The 20,344-nt window shown below is 40.5% G+C and overlaps 1 protein-coding gene across 1 annotated transcript in view; it reads right to left on the bottom strand.

The window, feature by feature from the left end:
• Positions 1 to 18,432, bottom strand: part of zcchc24 (zinc finger, CCHC domain containing 24) — a 40,965-nt gene extending 22,533 nt beyond the window's left edge. Inside the window, exons 1-2 of the mRNA XM_004551627.5 lie at positions 17,909 to 18,432; positions 14,768 to 14,968 (exon numbers count right to left, since the gene is read on the bottom strand). Of these exons, the coding sequence (XP_004551684.1) occupies positions 14,768 to 14,968; positions 17,909 to 18,148 (441 nt within the window). The 5' untranslated portion in view covers positions 18,149 to 18,432. The remainder of the gene's footprint in view (positions 1 to 14,767; positions 14,969 to 17,908) is intronic.
• Between the last annotated feature and the right edge of the window lie 1,912 nt (positions 18,433 to 20,344).

Here is a 20,344-nt window from a genome sequence, read left to right as displayed (position 1 = left end):
TCTTGTGTCCTCGTCTCAGGATCTCTATTTAGTTTGGCTGGAGCTCAGAAAGAGATAGATTTACAGATACAGCGGATGGGGTTCAGTCCACAATGTTTGCTTTGAGTCTTTCAGGGTTTTTGTTTGGTTTGGTCATTAAGCGTAGCATTTCTGATAAGACTTCTAATTGCTTTAATGTGGTTTCAGTTAGCGTGCTAGTCTCAGTGGTTTGATGAAAGCTTGCTGCAGGGGGGAGGAGGGAGGCAGGAACCTGGATGTGGTTTAAACCTGAGAACTGGTTCTCCTCTGTGAAACATCAAGCAAGATCAAAGGATCAATCGTGCCCGATTCTTCACCTAAACATGACAAGGAAATATTTCCTCAACAGATATCTATTAATCATGGGGTCTGACTATTTTCAGTACAGCCAACATTTTTAAAATGTCATTCATGGAGCCTTCAAACACAAAACCTCACACTTTGATGGTTATGTACTTCACTGTGTATACACCTCAAACTACACCCGGGTTTTGCTGTTGAAGCTGTTACACCACAAAAGAAAGCTTGTTGTTAGCCTATATGAAGATAGAATTTTTCACTATGAATCCACCTTTCACTTAATTTAGCATTCCTCATGCCAAAGAGCCAATAATCAAGCTTGTAATATACTGAGTTTACTCAACGAAAGTGCACGTGTGACTTTTGAGGCAGATATTTAGTGGAAAATTTCAAGCAAAACAACCTTAGTAATGCTTTGTTGAGTATAATCACAGGGGCTTGTATCTGCCTAGTAACGACATCGTAGTTTCACAGCCCCACATCTACAACTGCTGAAATAAGCATTCTTATCTTCTACAGCTGTCTCTAAATATAAACCACAGCATTACACATCATGTAGGGCACCTAACTTCAGTCGGATACACTTTGGTTCACTCAAACTTCTTATGCCACCAAGCATGTAAACCCGTGCATATGGTCATCCTGAAAAACAAGTTAACACAAACACATTATGACAATAAGGTTGTGTTTGCTGGCTCACAAATCAGAGGGTTCGGATCATTAATGAAACTGTTACAGATAATAAGTTGTCCTTCTGATGATGCATATTAAACCTTGGCTGCCATTGTTTCTCCCTTCTCTCCTTTTTTTGTTAATTTTGTTTGTGCCAAATTTGATATTATATAAGTTACATACAATGGATTAAAATCATTATATATATATAATTTATTGAAACACAATGCATGAAATTACAAACCTACACAATGATGCAAAGAAGCATATAATAGTTGGTTCCAACATTCTCATTCAGTCTTCTGATTTGTTATTGTTAATCAGCTTGATTTGTTTGATCAGAAGTTTTTTTTACTATTGGAGACTTTTTTCATTTGTTTGTGTGGTTCTGTCTCAGGGTTATGTAAGCTCAAAGTGGTGTGGGATAAACACGTGGGTGGGTTTTAGAAACTGCTTTTCAGAATAAAAGCATCTGTAAGTAAACACGCACAATGGCTAAATTAATAATAATCTGATAATACAAATGCATTTTTTATTTCATTTCTCTGAAATAAAATTTCCCCATCTCAATTTGTAAAGGGCTACACCAAGAGAAAAAACTGTTCCTTAAACAGCTAATGCCGTTTAGCCCTTAAAAGTCTGAACCATGAAATTATTGCCAAGAAATTCAATTTCTTTTTACCTTCTTTTTACCCCAGAAACAAAAGTCTAATCTGGATTTTTATCAGACAACACCTGCTCCATGAATCGTCCACATACTATTCACTGCAGCCTAGGGGTTGCAGTAGCCACAATACTATCTGAACTGGGACATCAGCATACATCTGCCTTTGATTACGATATAAAAGATTTACCCATTTATTGCTGAGCAGAAAAGATTCTGACAATGAAACCAACGCATCTGAACAACCTGAAACCCAGCACTGAATTTAATCAGGTCCCTAGAAATACACAAAGAAATACAAGTTTGTAGATCATAGATCGGATGTTAGACAGTTGTTAAGACAGGCATGCGTACAGCGATTTCTTCATTTACTAATAGGTTACTTGGGTACCTCATTCACTGTACTTATAGCAACAAGAGGACAGCTGCTGTTACAGCATTTTTTTCCAATAAGCTACCTAGAGCTGGGTGAAAAAATGCAAATATACGGATGTTAGGCACTATTAGGAGAAAGCATAGCATATATTTACATTGCTATGCAGATGACACCCAGCTTTATCTATTTCCAATTTCCTACTTTTAAATTCACATAAAACTGAGGTTATCATACTCGGTCCTAAAAATCCTAAAAATTTTAGATGGCGTCTGACCAGATACCTAATCTAGGTGGCCTTGCCTTGACCTCCAGTAACGCTGTGAGGAGTGTGAGGTTTCTTCCTGTTAAAAGAGAGTTTTTCCTTCCCACAGTCGCCAATTGCTTGCTCATAGGGGGCCGTCTGATTTCTCAGTATTATTGTAGGGTCTTTATCTTAGAATATAAGGCTTTGAGGTGACTATTTTTGTGTTTTGCTGCTATATAAATATAACTGAACTGAATCTAACAATTAAAAGATGATTGTTTTAAACCTTTGATGTACATTGAATTTTAAATAAACTGGTTTTAAATACTTCGCTGCCTATAAATACAATGTGTTACAAAAATTAGGACGCTACTTCTGCACATGTTATTATTAATTTGTGATGATGTATAATGTATAATTTTATTATGTGTCTGTCTGTCTCAATTTTTATATGTTTTTTCTACACAGGTCGCTACTGAAAACTAGATCTCAATCTTAATAAGACTGCATATTCAAATAAAACATTTGCACTTGAATATAAAGTTGCTGACAAAGCAACAATGTGTTTTCTAACATAGCTTCTAGCATAACTAAGTTAGCAAAAGGTATGTGAGCTCACTAGATATGACTTCTCCAAGTTTACCATCACAGTCATCAGCCACTCAACTAGCACTCATCTAAACCTGCTCTGCACCCATGTGGGTCACAGTGCTATTCTTAAAAAGGTTTCATATTCTACAAGCTCTTTATTTCAGCTATTCGGATATACCCTCACCATTCACTACACTATAAAAAGGGGTTTACTCACAATAGCACATCCTGGTGTTTCGAGGTCTAAATAGGCCCTAGGAGGCATTTGTGTTGTCATAGGGTCTTTTGCCTCGCTTACTCACCTTCAAGTGTGAAGTGTGAGGAAAGCAGCAAAGACAGCAGAGGACGGAGGAAAGTGAAACATGTGGTATGTGGAAAGGAGCCATAACCATGTTGATACACAACCAAGTGCTCGGCTATAATCAAATCCACGGCTATTTTAAAGGATCATAACCCCACATCGACCAGGAACAGTTTAAAAAAATCTATATCAGCAGTGCAGTCTATATAAGGTGGACAGCAATGCATTTAAAATGACTAGATGCTGAATATTTTCAAGTGTGAGATGGTGACACTGCTCTTAAGGGGTTTCAGGGTTTAACCGCCAAAATTGTCATAAATGTGTTTGTTACCGTCATATCCAGGGAAAAATTTGAGAGGAGAGCCACTCCAACTGTTTTAAAATATAACCACAAGTCCATTTCGAGACCCGTGGAGGCGCCAGAATAGTTCATTCTTGGAAATGGCCTCTGCTTTGGCAGAGTAACTGTGTGAGCACTGTGTGTGTGTGTGTGTGTGTGTGTGTCTATCCGTGTGTGTTTTTGTAGACTTCTGCACTGTACGTGTGTGTTCCTACTGGAAGAGAGCGAAGCACAGAAGACACACGAAAGCTGCTTTTTATAATATAATCTTAAAACAGAACAAGTACCTTGATTTAACATTTTCTCACATTTTCTTGAGAAGTCCCGTAACACTACAAGGTATTTTGCTTATGTTTAGTCTGTTCTATGACAAGCTGACATATCACACAGGGAAAAAGGTAAATCAAGACAGCTGCACCAAATATAAAACATCCCACAGCTTGCAGTCATGTAGATAACTGCTGAGACTTTTCCAGAAAGCAAAAGCTGAGGTGTTTTGGATTTTGAAATGTCATCACTGCCCACCAAGAAATTCTTGACACATTTGAACATGAACAATATACTAGATTGTAAAATGATTGTGTTTTCAATTCTACTTACATTTGTCTCTTTAAAATAATAAAAAACTAAAACAATGAAATACAGGCAGCAATAAAAATATGGCATCATAAAAAACATCCCCACAGGAGAGCATCTTTCACAGGACGAACTAGATTAGCTTTTTGTTTTGTTTTTTAAATTACCTGCAGACATTCATGTTTTTCAGCCTTTGAACAACATATTTTTGTGAGTGGCTTAACTTAGCAGAAGGATCCTAAAACATAATTTAGTTGCAGAGGCAATTAAGCCCTCAGTAACTGTATTGTGAAACCAAATTGGCAAAGTCGGAAGCATGATATTCTGATCTGTTGATACAGATCGTAACAAATCTCGGCTTAGTCATCTCTAATAATGTTATTGCTTGCAAATTACATTCAATGACCTGCAATTTGTGATTGCTTTGATAAAGCGGAGGAGGAGGTTATGTTGTGGTAAGCAGTTCAATGGTAAAATCTCCCACACAACATGAAATTTTACTCTAAACTTCACGCTTCCTTTAGTCGCTACAGCGACTTAAGGCATAATATAGCATGTTTGTGGATACTTGTGCATATGCATGTCCAAACTGTTCTCCTTAGGAGCAGACCCATGTCATTCGTGTTCAAGACAGCTGCAGAGGCATATCATGATGCCAGCGTGCTCTCTGCCAAAACCCCATTCCCAGATTCCTAGATTTCCACAACTAATCGGCCAAAGGATCTCAGTGACATGTTGCTGGATGACTAATGAATACCCCTGATAGCCAAGCATGTGGGTGTTTTGAGTTATACGAGTAACACGCTGTTGTTTTAAAGCTGATGGTTTTGACAGGGTGCTTTTTCTCTTTCTTCATGCTTAGTTCATAGAAAACACAAGAACAAGCCAACTGGGCTTTGGGATCTGTCCGCTTCAAGCCAATGGTGCAGGATCATCAACACATCTGCTTGACATGCAAGACTCCTCATTTCACACACATAATATAACTTTACCCTACTCCTAAACTTACATATGCCATATTTACTAGGCGTTAAGGGCTTTTGATAAGTGAGGCCACAGGTGTGAATTTCCTCTTTACCCTCTGCTAGCCTTGGACGTAGCCACAGCCCCGCAACACTCAACAAGCTGTGCAGCTGCACAGCAGCGTTATATTACCAGTCTGTGAATGACAAGAACAGGTTGGGTCGCACACTGGTGCATACAGAGGTGCACAAAATATTGTCATCTGCTTGCAGGAGGAGGTTCTTGCTACTGCTGTCTGTGCATATGCTGCATGTGTCACCTGCATTTGCTGTACGTAGCAGGATTTGTTTGCATGTCCCTCTGCAGACTGTATTTTTGAGAGTCACTCTGCCGGATATACCGTACACGTGTGTTGCTAATCTCAGCGTCACTTGGTGGCAATGCTATATTGGACCTATGGCCCTATATGGTTTCTAAATGCTCTGACTATGAAAGGCTCTTTCCAATATAACTTCTCAAAACTAAAATATCTTGACTGTTTTTTGTTTGTGTGCTTTGTTCACAGAGGCACAGCTTTTTAATGTCTGCTATGAAACAGAAAAAAATCCATCTGACACCACACATCCCTGATAAGCCTTATCTGTTTAGCAGGGAGTCTGCACTCGCTCCCAGTCTTTCGCTTTGCTAACCTGACTGAGCGTGTGTTAAAGAAGAGACAGAGACACAAGGCCTTTTCGGAGCCTTTGCTGTGACTGGAAGGAAGATCAGGGGTCACCCTGTAAAAACATTCCCATAGCGCACCTCCCCCAGCCCTCATCCCTGCCAGAAACGTCTCAGCACACTACAGGGTAGCACATACTGATAGCGAGAGGCGAGAGAGACAGTTTCCAAATGAAATGTGGATTATTTTTTAAAGTAAAGACCTTGGATCTATAAGTAAACAAGGGGTAAAAAGTAAGTAAATCGAGCAGAAACATAGTTCTTCATACCCTAGAAACCCGTGTCCTCTTTTATATCTGTTTTGACTACTTTCATATTTCGAGCAGCCTGATTAGTTGACCCATATTACCTGCTCATATGTGAGGATTCATATTTGTTTCTCATGCTATTTGAGGTCCATCAGTGCACTAAATAATCATTATTTTAAAAAAAATACAGCTTCTAATTTTTTGTGATGATGATTTTTCACCTGGTTTCTTACTTTAATAAACAACATACAACAACTTATATCTTTATTATATTCAGTAACACATACTGAAGGGATGTGAAGCTTTTATTGTGTTTTTAAAAAAATATAAATTAAAAAGCATTAAACCACCATGTTATATTTTATGCTTAATTTATTACAGATCTCTGATATTATAACTGACTTAATGTTATTTAGAGGTCATGCTTTCTGAAGCTATAACCCCTCTATGTCTTCACGTGACTTTATATTCTTATTTTAATCTTTTTGATTCGTTTTACCTTGTGCAAAACATTTTTTAAAACTTACTAATGATGCACACGTACACATGCATGCACACACACACACACACCACTATGGCTTCCCATTATTGAGCGCAACTCTAGTTTAATCTGCAAACACTGTCCTGATCCCTGGCAAGGCTGCAGCTTCTGGATAGCCTCCCAAACTTCATGACACAGAGAGCAAAAAACAGTCAGAAAATGAAAACCACAGAAGAGGCCCCTAAGTGTTGACATATAGACAAACAGACTATATAGGACTCGTTGTGTGTGGTTTGTTGTTGTACTCCTTTTTTCTTCTCTGTAAGATTCAAGGCTCTCTCCAAACATACTTGAGTCTGACGCACTACTCTGATGAAGTGAGGGCCCTGCTGGGCGAACAATACAGGCCTGCCTTCCTGACCTCTCCGTCTAGCATATCCTACAGACACACAATGACTGCCTTAATTACCAGCCTCCATTCCCACCGCTAGGGTTTTCCCCAATAGCTCCCATTCAGAACCACGGTCTCTCCCTAAGGTGCCCATTCAAGTGTGATACAAAGCTAGCAGTGTCAGTCCCTGATCTCTTGACACCAAACTCAGTCCAGTGTGCCAGCACTTGCAGCCTCACAGCGTCTCTGTCCGTCCATCTGCTTGTCCGTCCCCTCCTTCAGCCTAGTCTTAGAAAAAAAAAAATTGTTGTTTCTTTTTTTTCCATATGAATCGTCTCAATTAGGAGCAATTAGTTAAAACAAATGCCAAAGTCAGTATGACGTGGATATTTTATTGAGGTAGGTTTTAATGGCTTTCTCAGCTCACTAACGAGATAAAGCAGAGAGAGATAAGACCACGGTTAAATAGCTTGTTGGTGCATCATTTAAATTACCTGTACAAAGTGGGTTTCACATCTGTCTTTGAGCCTGTAAATTAATCCAAATGAACCTAATCACACAATTTTAACATCAAAATAGCTATTAAGCATCACTGTAAGTGACTCGCACACACTACATGGTGTATTAACCAATGAGAAGAGTCTATGACAATTTCTACAGGGAAGAGCACAAGGCTGCATCTTGAAATGCTTTCCTTTGTTTAACCAACAAGTCAAACCCCAAAGATAAACAAAGTATATTACCAATACTGTAAAAAACAGGAAATAAAAGAAAATAGCAAAACTAGCATTTTCAAGCACAGAAGAACAAAATTGACTTTTTTATGTTGTTATGGATTATTGAGTATAAATTGATGTTGGATAAATCTGTGTTACTACAACTCCTAAGATTATGAGTAGTATGAGCTAACAGAGCTTTTGGCCCTTGTCTGCTAACAGGACATCATGCTGTAGTGAAAATGTGACCTTTGACCCTCTGATTCCTCCTTTCTCTCTGAGTGAAAAGTGAACCATCCTGTTCCCGAGTTCCCGAGGCCTCATTATGGGGCTGAAAAACCGTAACACTGTCTTGACTACTGTCATAGCCACCATGTATATATTTTGCAATATATTCAGTACCATCTGTTAAACAGTAGAGAGGTAAAACTGCACATTTTACAAAGGATTTTTCACTCTAGTACAATAACATAACAGATACTGAAACTTGGTTCCAAAATGAGTGCTTACCTGGTTTCCCTCATGCTGCAAAAACACAATTACATAAAGCAGTGTGATGAGCAAGAGCTCCGAACACATTATTGTTTATTTTCTTTTATTATCTGAAGCCTCCATTTTACAGTGCTGGCTCAGCAACGTGATGGAAAAAGTGTTACATAAGAAACTATCCAAAAATAAGCTAATGGAGCCCTCTAACATCACTTAGACTGTGTAGCCTTCATCTGAGCATGAAAAGGAGGACTAATCAAATGACACAACGTGCATAATCTCTTCCCAGCGAGAAAGCTGAGGGACTTTACGGCAGCTTAGCTTCACCTAAAAGCGAGCAGATGGTGCACCGTGTCTTCGTCCATATTTCAGCATTTAATCTGCAAACAGCTGTGAGTTTATCTATCTGCGGCAAATGTAACAGCATGCTGGAGTCCCAGAGATCGGGTTTTAAGTGTCACAGTTACCAAAACAGGAAGTGGTGTGATTGTTGACTCAGCAAAAACTGAGAGGAACAATGGGATTTCTGGACAGAACGCAAACCAGCTGGCAGGAAACCACACTTTTATCATTCTTTTAACTTTGATTTCCGTTTAGAGGAAGTGCCCTCGCTCCCCTTTCACTGGTCCGCTGTCTCTCGGCTCTTATGCCCTTCTCAAGCTTTCAGACTATGCCCTCTCTGTGCCAGACAAACACAATAGTGCTGAATGGCATGACAGTGACACATCCAAACTGCCTCCCTGCCCCAGCAAAATAAGTGCAGCCGTGTCAGAACCTGCCCCTGGGGCATCGTGGGGGTAAAATGTGAAACTCTTTCTCATGACAAATGTTGAATAAATCAATAAACTGGTATTTCATTAAAAAATATATATATATTTCAACTCAGGAAAGAGTGGGTTAAACATAGATTAGAAAAGCAAAAAGACAGATGTAGGTTCTTTCTCCTCCCAGGAACATTAGCCTCCAGGGAGACTGCAAACGTCTCCAGCTACATTAAGCTCACATAATCTGCTGGACTAGTGAATAATCAGCACTGGGCTGAATAGCAATGAAGGATAGAAAGCTAGTTTAGACAATTTCGCAGCATGTTTCCAACACAAGAGTTGCAAAATGTTTTGCCAAAGGTTTAAGACGGCACTGTTAATATGAGATACAAGTCGCACATGACACCAGAATTTAGACTGTGCTTGAATTTCTTACTGCTGACTGAAAAAGTTGAATTTTAATAGGAAGCTGGAGTGCAGAGCCCTTTAAATATGTGGGACACTTTATATTGGTGGCTTCAACAGTCTGTTGAAGTGACAGCATCCTATTATTCTGACACTTTTATGTTAATATTCATACCCACAGCTCTGACAGAAAAAGCCACACTATGTGCACAAGATTTGCCAAACATGCAAAGGACTTGTTGCAGTTTTGGCAGTATTATTTCTAGCGAAGTGCAGCCACACTTTTGAGCCTTTTAGGTCTCGCCACCATTGGGCTGTTTTACACTAGCAGCTGTTTTTTTCTGGATCTTATTTAAGGCAGCCCACACCTTTGTGCTTGTTCCAACCACAGGAACTCCCGCTGCAATACGTCTTTCAGGATGTATCCAGGGGACTGTCCCCTGAAAAAATGCTAACTGGTTAAAAGTGAATCTTTGAAAGACCAAATGAAGTTGTGACTGTGATCAGAGGACTGCTTTCTATTCAACCCTTGTAAAATTTGCCACATAGAGGAATAAAATAAACAGGAGCGAGCAACAGCCCCATTCACTCCATCTATTGTTGTTTCTGGTGACACAGACCCAAAATTATTCATCTGTGTAGTTTTGATGCACTTGGAATTTAAATTACATTAAAATCTCTTACAAAATTAAATTATCAGCTCATAAAATCTATAAGGGAAATAGAAAGGGTAAATGGGCTAATTATAGTGGCTATAATATGTCTGAGAGAGTCTTAGGGATGATCAGATTTTTGGGATTGCAAGGCAGAAGTGTTGATTAAACTATCATAACCAGCAGAATGTAATGAAGTCTCTTGTTTTAGCACTGCAGAGTTGCACAAACAAGGCTAAGCAGTTTCTAAATTAACTGTTAGAACTGACACACCAATAACACCACCACTGAAACGTGAAAGCCCCGCCTCTCGTAAACCCCCCCAAAAAACTAGCATCCTTGTTAAATGGTTAAATTAATTTTGGCTAAAAGTGCTAAAAGCACTGAATATCGTCTTTTTGAAGTCTCGGATAAATAAATATTGCCCCCAAAAAGATCAGACGTTAGATCCTCGTGCTCAGATTAACTGGAAGAGATAACACATGCTGGAAAGGTGAAACTCGGCTAAAGACCTGAATCAGATTCGATTAAGGCTTTAATATGAGTTACACTCTGCAGGAAATTGGGTGTTCCCACGCTGAGCTAAAATACTTGTTTTTCCTAAAGTGAAGCAAACACACAAGCAACACTCTGTGCAGTGATGTAACGCTGGTAAATTACAAATTTGCAGTGTGTTTTTGACAAATCACAGACACACACATACAACAACAAACTGAAACATTAAAAACATTGCACAATTCTCTCAGCGTGACTGCCAACCAAATCCGAAAAGGATCGCCGCTCTGTCAGAGGCAAGCACCGGAAAATTTAAAAGCAAATATGTTTTGTCAAAACCACTGATGTTTGTTATGGTAGACAAAGCAGGCTGCAGTAATGACAAGTCATTATGTTTACTACCACGGCTGACGGGAAAGCACACACTCTGGAAAGTCACACGTTGCTCTTTTGCCTCTCCTCCGAGGACGCCCTTAGTTCAAAGGTCAACTCTCGTCTCCACTTTTACGGGAGATCGTGGAGACCATTTGTTACAAAGTACAAACTCCTGCTGAAACTCACGCCACGTGAGGCGTAAATGCCATCGCAGTGATTTGCATTAGATATACGCAAGTGGAGATGCCTGCCGACTGACTGGCAGCCATAGACGTGAGAGGGAACGTTAGTGCCTGTGCTTTTAGAGTGAAGCATCCTCTGCAAAAGCCTTTGGTAAATTAAATGGCTTGATTCTATCTTCTGTCATACTCTGCTGGAAATATTTAAAATACATAGACATTGCACTAACACAGTCCAAATGGGAACAAAAAAGCTTGATAAAGAGGGATCTGTATAGGGATCACTGTGCTCTTGCAGACAAACCTGTACAACATCTTTGGCTATATCATCATCAGCAATTTAAGCAATGAAAATTCAAAGGCTTATGTAAGTTGGTTTGATGCTACAGCTGCATAAAAGCTCTCGTTTAAAACAAAAGACTATACCGCTCACATCTGTTTGTTAGATATAAAGCAACATCTGCTGAGCACAAAGTGTGAAAACAAGAGCAAACCGCTAGCCTGTTTTACTCCACAAAAGCTGACTAATTAACGTGTTAATGCATATTTAATGCATATATAAATATATGTATCAGAATGCATATTTTGAGAGTGGACACCACTGAAGAAGAAGCTACCATAGGAGCAGGAAAAGCTTTAGGTTCTGAGTGTTGAGACAGATAGAGGAGCCAGAAACCACCAGCCATGCAGTCAGTAGACAACCAAGTTTACCACTTGACCCACAGCTGCCTCTTTGCATTTAACTCATAAAAAGAAAAAAATAAATAAAAAGCATCTTTCCTGAAAAATAATGAATGTTGCTTAAAAAGACCAAATGTTCTCAATCAGCTGATTGTGATTTTTTTAAGCTGTCAAACAATGCCTCCAAAAAGTTCAGCAGTTTTGGTTAACCTCATATGAGAGATGAGAAACCACATTTTTGTGGCATTCTCCCAGTAAAAGACAACAACAACAACAATCTGGCATTTCTCAGAAGCATAAGAGCGTGCAGTGCTAACTGAAGATCCTGGACAAGGGGGTTGCATAATGTTCAGGAATGAGGGATTGTAAGTCGAGAGTCCAGCGTAGCTCAAAGACACGCATAAAACATACAACAGCAAGATCCACCCCCGCCCACCCATAAACCTGCATTACAGCAAAGAAACTTTCCATGAGTTCATCTTTCTACCTCTGGTAAACCTGTCAGTCACTGCATCACTCTGATCACTCAAATCAGAGGTGGGGCCAGCTGTTGAGAGGATTAGTCCTCTAAACAAAACCAAATCATGAGTGCAAGTGGAAGACATCTTGGAGCGGCGCCAGAGCGTGGCAGCGAGAGGCATTCTGCTCATAACTAGGGGAGCGACGTCATTTTCCCAAATAAAAGCCAGTTTACATAACACCTCTGTCCCCATGACAGGCAGCACTGGGCAGCTGCTGCCAGACCTGTGGCTTTCACTCAGCTACAAGTTTCCTGAAAAATAAATCTCTCAGCACAACCACAAACCTTGCCTGTGTTTCCAATATTAACATGTAAAAACTTTTTTTTTAAAAAGGGGGGGGTCTTCAATTTCAATTAATGTATTAGCACTTTGGCCTACCTCTATATACTCAAAAAGCAAAACAATAAAGAAAAGCTAGAGAAAGCATCATAAATAAAGGAGAAACTTACTTGACCCTTTGACAGTCTTTGCGCAAAGCACCTCAATAAAAGGCGGTGAGGGGAAGTAGACGAGGAAGCTTTACATACTCTGTGCTGGACTAGGATGACAAACTTTGCAGGACCTGGTGAAGCAAGAGCTTCTGTTTTCATTGGCAAAGCCTCTCTGAACAGGACAAACTCTTTCTTAGTACGAACACACGACTGCACAATGTAAAACAGAGTACTGATCATTTAGAATGAGGAGTTCTTGTTTAGAGAATGACACCAGACTTGGCGAGCAAGCACTCTTAGGAAGAGCTCTTCTCGCTTGTGCGTCACATATATTATTCGGATCTTCAGCTGGTTAAATAAGGAAGAACTATCCTTGGCTTAGGCATGCAGTGACAGGTGAGAGGGCAATAGTGTAAATGATGCAGCACAAATGGAAGGTAAGCTTATGGAGGAGAAGCCCAGGAGAGACCTAAATAACTGAGATGGTAGGTGTTGAGGCTGTTTGGAGACTTTGCTGCTTTCTGAGTTACTGCTGGCAGTTTAACGAACAGCTGAAATACAAACCAGAAGTAGGGTGAGGGTGTTTCTGACATACACAATGGAAAGATTCATTTCACTGCTCCCTGCTGTCAAAGGGGTTTTATTTAATAAAGGAACAGTTTAGCCTTTTTTCATCTTGAAACGGTAAAGTGAAACTTAATATACAGCAGATATGGTTTTAGTACTAAAGACACTAAATTGTGAGTCGTTTAATGTGCACCTGTGCCAGCGCCGAGTATCACTTCATCATTGCTCACATCCACATGTACAGTATTAGTTGAAGGAAGATGGAAGGTAAAACGTTACATGTTGCATGATATAGTACAAAACCAAATTCCAGGAAGAGTTGTGAGCAGATGATCTAATTCCCACACACTGCAGTTTGGGGCTGCCCAGGAGATATTTCATCACTACAGTGGTCTTATACAGACCTCGTGAGACCAGTCATCATATGTCATAAAGCGAGTCAAAGCATTTTAATCTCACATCTGCTCCTCATTACACTTTCATGCAAAAGAAACTTAGGGCTGGGGTTCGGCTGTTGCACCTCACCCAGGGAAAGGGAGAGGAGACAAACGGGGGAGGCAACTGAAAGACGAGGGAGTGTAAGGTCCAACTAAAAACTCAGAAACTCCACAGTTCCAAGGGAAGGTGCTTTTGTGTTCTCCCTATGAAATTAGCTCACTTGGCACTCCATGACTTTGCCTTTACAAGCTGCTACACAACAACATAATGACAGATCAGACCGTAGCAGTTTCACAGTCTAGTCCTAGAAAATACACTTTAATTTTGCTACAGCAGCTACAAGCGAAGCTTTTCCTTTCACACATTATGTTCCGCTATAGTTCACAGAGAGACAGACAGGCAGGATAAATATATAAATACTTTTCTTTTCCAAATCAAGCTACGGTTTAGGGGTGTTGACAACAGCTGGAGCCCCATTTGTCACACACTGGTGGTACCCAGTAACCTCGATACTAGACCTCAAGGTGGATTTGTCATGGTGCCTCGCCAAAAAAAAACAAGGATAAAAAGCTGCATCATAACAGGCTGATTCAGTGGGAAACAGAGACAGGAAAGCTCCCACTGAAATTTCCCACTTAAACTGTGGCTGTAATAGCGACAGTTTAAGTGGATGTACAACTGTGGATATAAAAACTGTGGCTACATGTCAGAAAATGGCACTTACACTACTTACTTATACACAGTCAACATGATGATCTGATTCAAACCCTTCACCTTTGACTTGGGAGTTTAAAAATATGGCCGTGACATAACATGTGCTTATAACGTGTAGTCTTTTTGTTGTGCAGTGTTTTGCCAGTCAAGACAAACACACACATACACACACACATGACTACAGAAGACAGAGGCCAGTCTGTTTAACAAGTAGGTCAGACCAGATCCAAAAAGAGAGGAAGAAAGAAAAAGAGTGAGGGAGAGAGTGACTGACTGCAGCAAGCTTAGATTTTAGTGTCATTATTGGTTTGTATGAACCAAATAAAAAGTCATTGAAGAAGTCTAATGTCAAGATTAAGCAAATGAGACACACTGAAAGATTTAACAGTGATTATAAGCCATCTGTGTCACCTGATGACTAGATTATGTCATACGTGTGTGTTAACAGTCTCACCTGAGGGCAGTCTTTGATATAGTGGCCCTTGTTGAAGCACAGGTGGCACAAGTAGTTGGGTGGGGGTCTTTTGTTCGGTTTTCTTGTTTCAGAAGAGAGGGAAAGGTCTGAGAAATGGTCCGTCAGGGAGTTGAGTCCGTCCACAATATTGTTCAGGGAGCCATAGGGAGACACGTTCTTATACACGTTGTTGTTTAAGGCCTGAAAAATAACACCAGATACAGCCTGTTGTTAACATGAAACTCTGCTTCTCGTGAAATGCTTAGATTACGCGCCAGGTTCCTAAATGTGCTCTCTGTCCTGTTTGCTGTTGTACAAAAAGTAAAGAAAAACTAAACAAAAAAAACGGAAAAAGAACTCCAAGATAATTTCGCTCATTAAATTCGGAACATCTGGCACGAGGCCCAGCTGTGCTCATGAACTGGAAAAGTACTGCGCATGTCCTCAGAGAAACACAGGACAAAGTATGACTCATTGTAAACAAGATGGGAAGCATGTTCCCCCGGCCACCCAGCGGAACATCAGCATTAACGCCATGCACTGCTGGTGGTAAACTATCCGCCGTCTGAATCTGTAGTCTGCTCGGAGACACAGGATGCACTGTTGCGTGCCACCAGGCCAACTGAATTCGCAGAAGATGCTCTCTGAATATTAATAACAGGGAAAGCGCTCCCTGCCTTTCCTTATTTCCCTTTTCGTTCATGTCTTCCTCTTTTCAAACGCAGTCCAGAAGAGACAGACGTGATTTGACCCCTGGGTGAAATTAATCTGATTTTAGCAAATATTCATACAGCCAGGTAATTAACCTAGGAGAAGCCTAACTAATTATCTGGCCTGACATTTAATATCCGAGTGACCGCTCTTGAGAAAAAGAAAAGATGTCAAAGAGTTCGTAGGCATGTGGAAATCCACTGATAAACTCTTTAATATAACCGAAGGGTATGCATCATTTTAGGACACAGGCTTGTGTCTGGGAAATGATGTTACTGTTGATTTTAAATGTTGCACGGTACAGAAACCTTACACTTGGCAACCTAACCAGGGCTGAAAGCCAAATCTCTATCTGGAGACTGTAAGATTGTCTTGCTAACCAGCTCCAGCTTTAAGAGCCGTGTTCATTTATTACTTGTCGTTGCTGTAAATCAAGCACTACAGCTCTGTAGTTTCTCAGTTTCCCATCTGGTGCATGTGTTCCAGCTCTGTGTACTACTGCATCCCTCCTACAAATGGAAATGTACACATTTAAGTTTTACTGCAGCTTGCGAAATCATTTTTAACAAATAAAAAACAGGAAACTTTGCTCTGTTTACATTCGGAGCATTTCTTCAGTTTGGCTTCAAACCACCTACTGTCAGCCCAAAGGAAACGGATTTCACACACATCTGCTAATGGTGGGGTGAGACGGTTTGTTTATTTTTGCGTGTGTGACTGAGTGACTAGTCCTTGGTAGGTTGTGTGTTTTGTGCCGTGTGGCAATAGATGAGGGGATGACCAGCCACGGTGTGCCCAAGACAGGCAGAACAAGTGTAGCACATCTGTGAGTGTTTTCACAGGTCCGGTGATGAGGTGTCACACAGCAGGAGGTCAATAAAACACTGCTGTTTTTAGGCCAGGCTTGTGGTGCCACCTGGGAACTTTAAAGGTGCACTGATAAGAGGTAGAGTAATCCAGATAGTTTCTAAATTAACAGTAAAAATATGTTAGGGGGGCTTTTCTGCCTGCAACTGGGTTGTGAAGGAGGCTTTTGAGCAAAGCTGTCAGCAGACGAATCTGCGATAAGCGTGCTCGACTTGTGCCCTGTCGACAGCGACTTCATTAATCTATATCGCAATTTCACTCCAAGCAGGCTGTTGTGTGATCCTTCACCGTGAAAACAACCACATTTCGCGTTAGTCATCTCATCATCAAATCTCTGCAGTGGTTTGTTTTGCTTGGCTTAGCCGGTATAGAAAGTTGCAAAATCTCCCCCTCCCTCCACCCCTTAAACCGTTTCCAGACTCTATGTGTGTTCCCTCACTTTGAAACACTTTATACTCTCATGGCATTACACAATTGCGTGTAATGTATAAAGCGAACGCCCCATTTTCAGATGACTTTACGTGTTAAGTGACTTCAAAAGCCCCCTGCGGTTGCCACCATTATAATGAACACTGGCTCTAGATGGTGACTACACCATCCATCCACTACTAAAGTTTCCAACACATAGCGTCACTTGAACAGAGATCTAAGAAACTGGGCTGCAGTGCAATCAACGCTGCTCACTGTGTATTTTTATTTATTATAACACTGCCTTTCTGCCCACGCTGTGTGATCATTTTCTGTATGCGGGAGAGATGGAGGGGTCACTTTTGCACAGAGTGCACTATGGGGTATCAGATTTGCACCGTGCACACATTATCAGCATGCTGGTTCCCTAAAATTACTTGGAGGCACAAAAATAGAGAATATGTAAACAAGGACTGATTTTGTTTGCACAACCTGGTCTATTTGAAGGAGTCAGAGACAGCAGACCTCAGCAAGGGGCTGCAGTGGCCTGCTCTCTCCAGACAGAGGCGTGCAGAGGGTGGGGGGGGATCTATTTCCATCTCCTGCCTCTCTGATTAAAACATATTTTTCCTCACCACATTAACTTTGAGCCATAACTTATAAATATGCTGAAAGCAGACCTCTTCATGTGTAATCATGTCATCTGGGGGAGGGAAATGAGCTGTGTGATATTTAGATCTTGAAAGATTGCACATTAATTTTAATTTTAACATAAGTATTTAATCCATGAGTGGGTTAGTGACATATTTACTGAGTATTTCTGGTGTATTTTTCTCTTCTAGTATTGCAATCATATACACAGAAGCCTACACAATCGTTTTATATTATGTAAAACACTTACATCTGCACATAGCAATAGAGCTACATTCAAAGTAGCCCCACCAAAAATGTTTATTTCATCGGACTATTTTAGGTTTTTGTCCATATTAAAAATATCATGGCGGTTATACCAGAATAGCCTATGTTGCAACCTGCATGCTAAAACATTTGCTGCTCAGACAAACAACACTAACACCGTCCAACTCTCCCTAAAATCAGCCACAGTCTCACAACCTCAGATATCCCGGATTTGTACGTAGCATGCCGTCAGTTCACCTCATTTCGCTGCAGCTGGAAGAAGTTGTTGAGATAGTTGGAGTTCAGGGAAGAGCTCAAATCCGCCGCTGCGGGAGTCTTGCTGAAACTGAGATCCGGGTGGGAAGAGTTGGGTTCGGGTCTGAACGCGTCAAAGGCGCTGGTCTGGTGGGGGTCTTGTAAGGAGAGATAGACCCAGTTGAGAAGTTGAGCCGGCTGGTACACGGAGGCACTCGTGTCTATGGCAGACAGCAAGCTCATCTTTCCATTCAAATGTCCAAACTGGATTTCCACCGCTTCTTTTTTTTCTTTTTTGCTGGACTCGTCTCAAATGTTGCTTTTTTCCCGTCCCCGTCCCCAAACTGATGGCAAGTGCTCCCTTTTCTTCTTCTTCTTTCTGTAAAAGGCCCTGTCCTCCTCACGCCGGGAGCCTCGTCCCACTTAGGTGTTACTCAAAAGTCATGGCGTTAACATGTCAGTATAAAAAGTTTTCCCTTGCTCCCCATGGTCCGCTATCTGCCTTTATTGCAGCGGGGCAGAGAGAAGCTCTTTGAATATGCAATGAACGCGGCTCTGCGTCACCGAGGACCAGCAGCCAATCAGCGCGTCGTTTGTTCCAGGAGTCAACCGAGTAACTGCTGTAATAAAGACGGTGTAGATATTCTATTATTTACCAAGTTACTAATATATATGGTTTACTATTTCTCTATTCTTGAGTGGAAACAGGCCTCCCTGATTCTTTATGACATTCAGCCACCTTCTGAAAACACATATTAATATGCTATAAAGAAAAACCTGGATAACTTTAGACATTTAGTCCAGCGGTTAAGAAATCAATAAACTGTGCAGCTTATCAGGACTATGGGGCACACTCTGTCAAGCACGTCCCAGCTTCCAGCCAACCCGCAGATTCAAGGCAGCAGAGTATGGAGAAAACCTTAAAAACGGCTCCCTCTTGTGGCAAAAATCCCTGCATATATCCACGAATCCAGAAGATACTGGCATTCATTTCCTAGAGAGGTTATTCTGGCTCTTAAGTATGACTACTGCTTTCCAAAACCTAATTTTATCTTGTGCTTTTAAATTTGCAGACTTAAATTAGGAGAATTTTAGGAGAACGGACGTTTGCAATGAGTCACATATATAAACTATATTAACAGATATTTCCCATATGTGCATACATTTACAGTAGAGTCATGTGAAAAGCTCTTTCAGTTCTGAGGTGCATATGACACAATAATAAAACAAATAGACCTAACCAGGTTCTAAAATTAGTGAAATACAACTTCAGATGAACAGTAATACATGTGATATTACATTGTAACATTATTTCATTAAAACTAAGCCACAACACACATGGAGTGTGTGAAAAACTAAGCACAATCTGTGATTCAGTAGCTTTTGAACCACCCTTAACAGCAATGAGTTGAAGTAAATGTTGTCTGTGCTATTTTATCAGTCTCTCACATGTGTAGGAATTTTGGCCCACTCTTCTTTCCTTGTGTTGCTTGAGTTTATTGGGGTTTGGAAGCATTTATTTCTGCACAGCTTTCCTGCCACAGCATTTCAGTGTGGTTGAGATCTAGATTTTGCAACACCTTGCCATTGCAACACTTTGATTCTTTACTTTTTAAGCCATTCTGTTGTAGATTTGCTGCTGTCATTGTCCTGCTGCATGACCGAGTTTCAGCCAAGCCTTAGCTGCCAAACAGATGACCTCACATTTGACTCCAGAATACTTGAGGAGCTCATGATCGACTCAATGACAGCACGGTGCGTAGGACCTGTGGCTGCAAAACAAGCCCAAAACATCATGCCTCCACCACCAAGCTTATAGTTGCTACAAGTTGTTTGTGCTGATATGCTGTGTTTGGTTTTTGCCAAATGTGGCAGTGTACATTGTGGTAAAACATCTCCACTTTGTTCTCATTTGTGCAGACGACATTGTTCCAGGTGTTTTCAATTTGCTCAGATGCAACTTTGAAAACCTAAACTGTGCTAATGTTTTCTTTTTAGAAACAAGAGGCCTTGTGCTGGCAACCCTTTCAAACACGCCATATTTATTCAGTCTTTTTCTAAATGTACTTTGTACATGAACTTTAACATTTAGGAGTCTGAGGCAGAGGCGGGGATGTCAAACTTATTTTACATTACGGGCCACATACAGCCCACTTTAATCTTAAGTGGGCCAGATAAACTTATCTGGGTATCTATCACTGTACAGAAGTTCAACTGCACATTTGAACTCAGAGATAACAACAGAGAAATGCTGCTGAAAAAAAAAAGAATGACCCTTTGGGCTTAAATTGGAAGAAATAAATGTAAAAAATGACAGACAAGTTCAGATAGTTTGTTACCCAGACTGTCCTGCAGTTATTATAAAACTGAAAGGTTTTGTTAATTAGAAGAAAATGTACATTTTTGTCTTTTTATTGTGAAACAAAAAGTTTCTATAAT

The sequence above is a fragment of the Maylandia zebra genome, linkage group LG13 (genome assembly GCF_041146795.1).
Source record: "Maylandia zebra isolate NMK-2024a linkage group LG13, Mzebra_GT3a, whole genome shotgun sequence".
Classification (NCBI taxonomy): domain Eukaryota; kingdom Metazoa; phylum Chordata; class Actinopteri; order Cichliformes; family Cichlidae; genus Maylandia; species Maylandia zebra.
The sequence above is the reverse complement of the archived record's forward strand: the minus strand, read 5'-3'. Positions and strand labels throughout refer to the sequence as shown.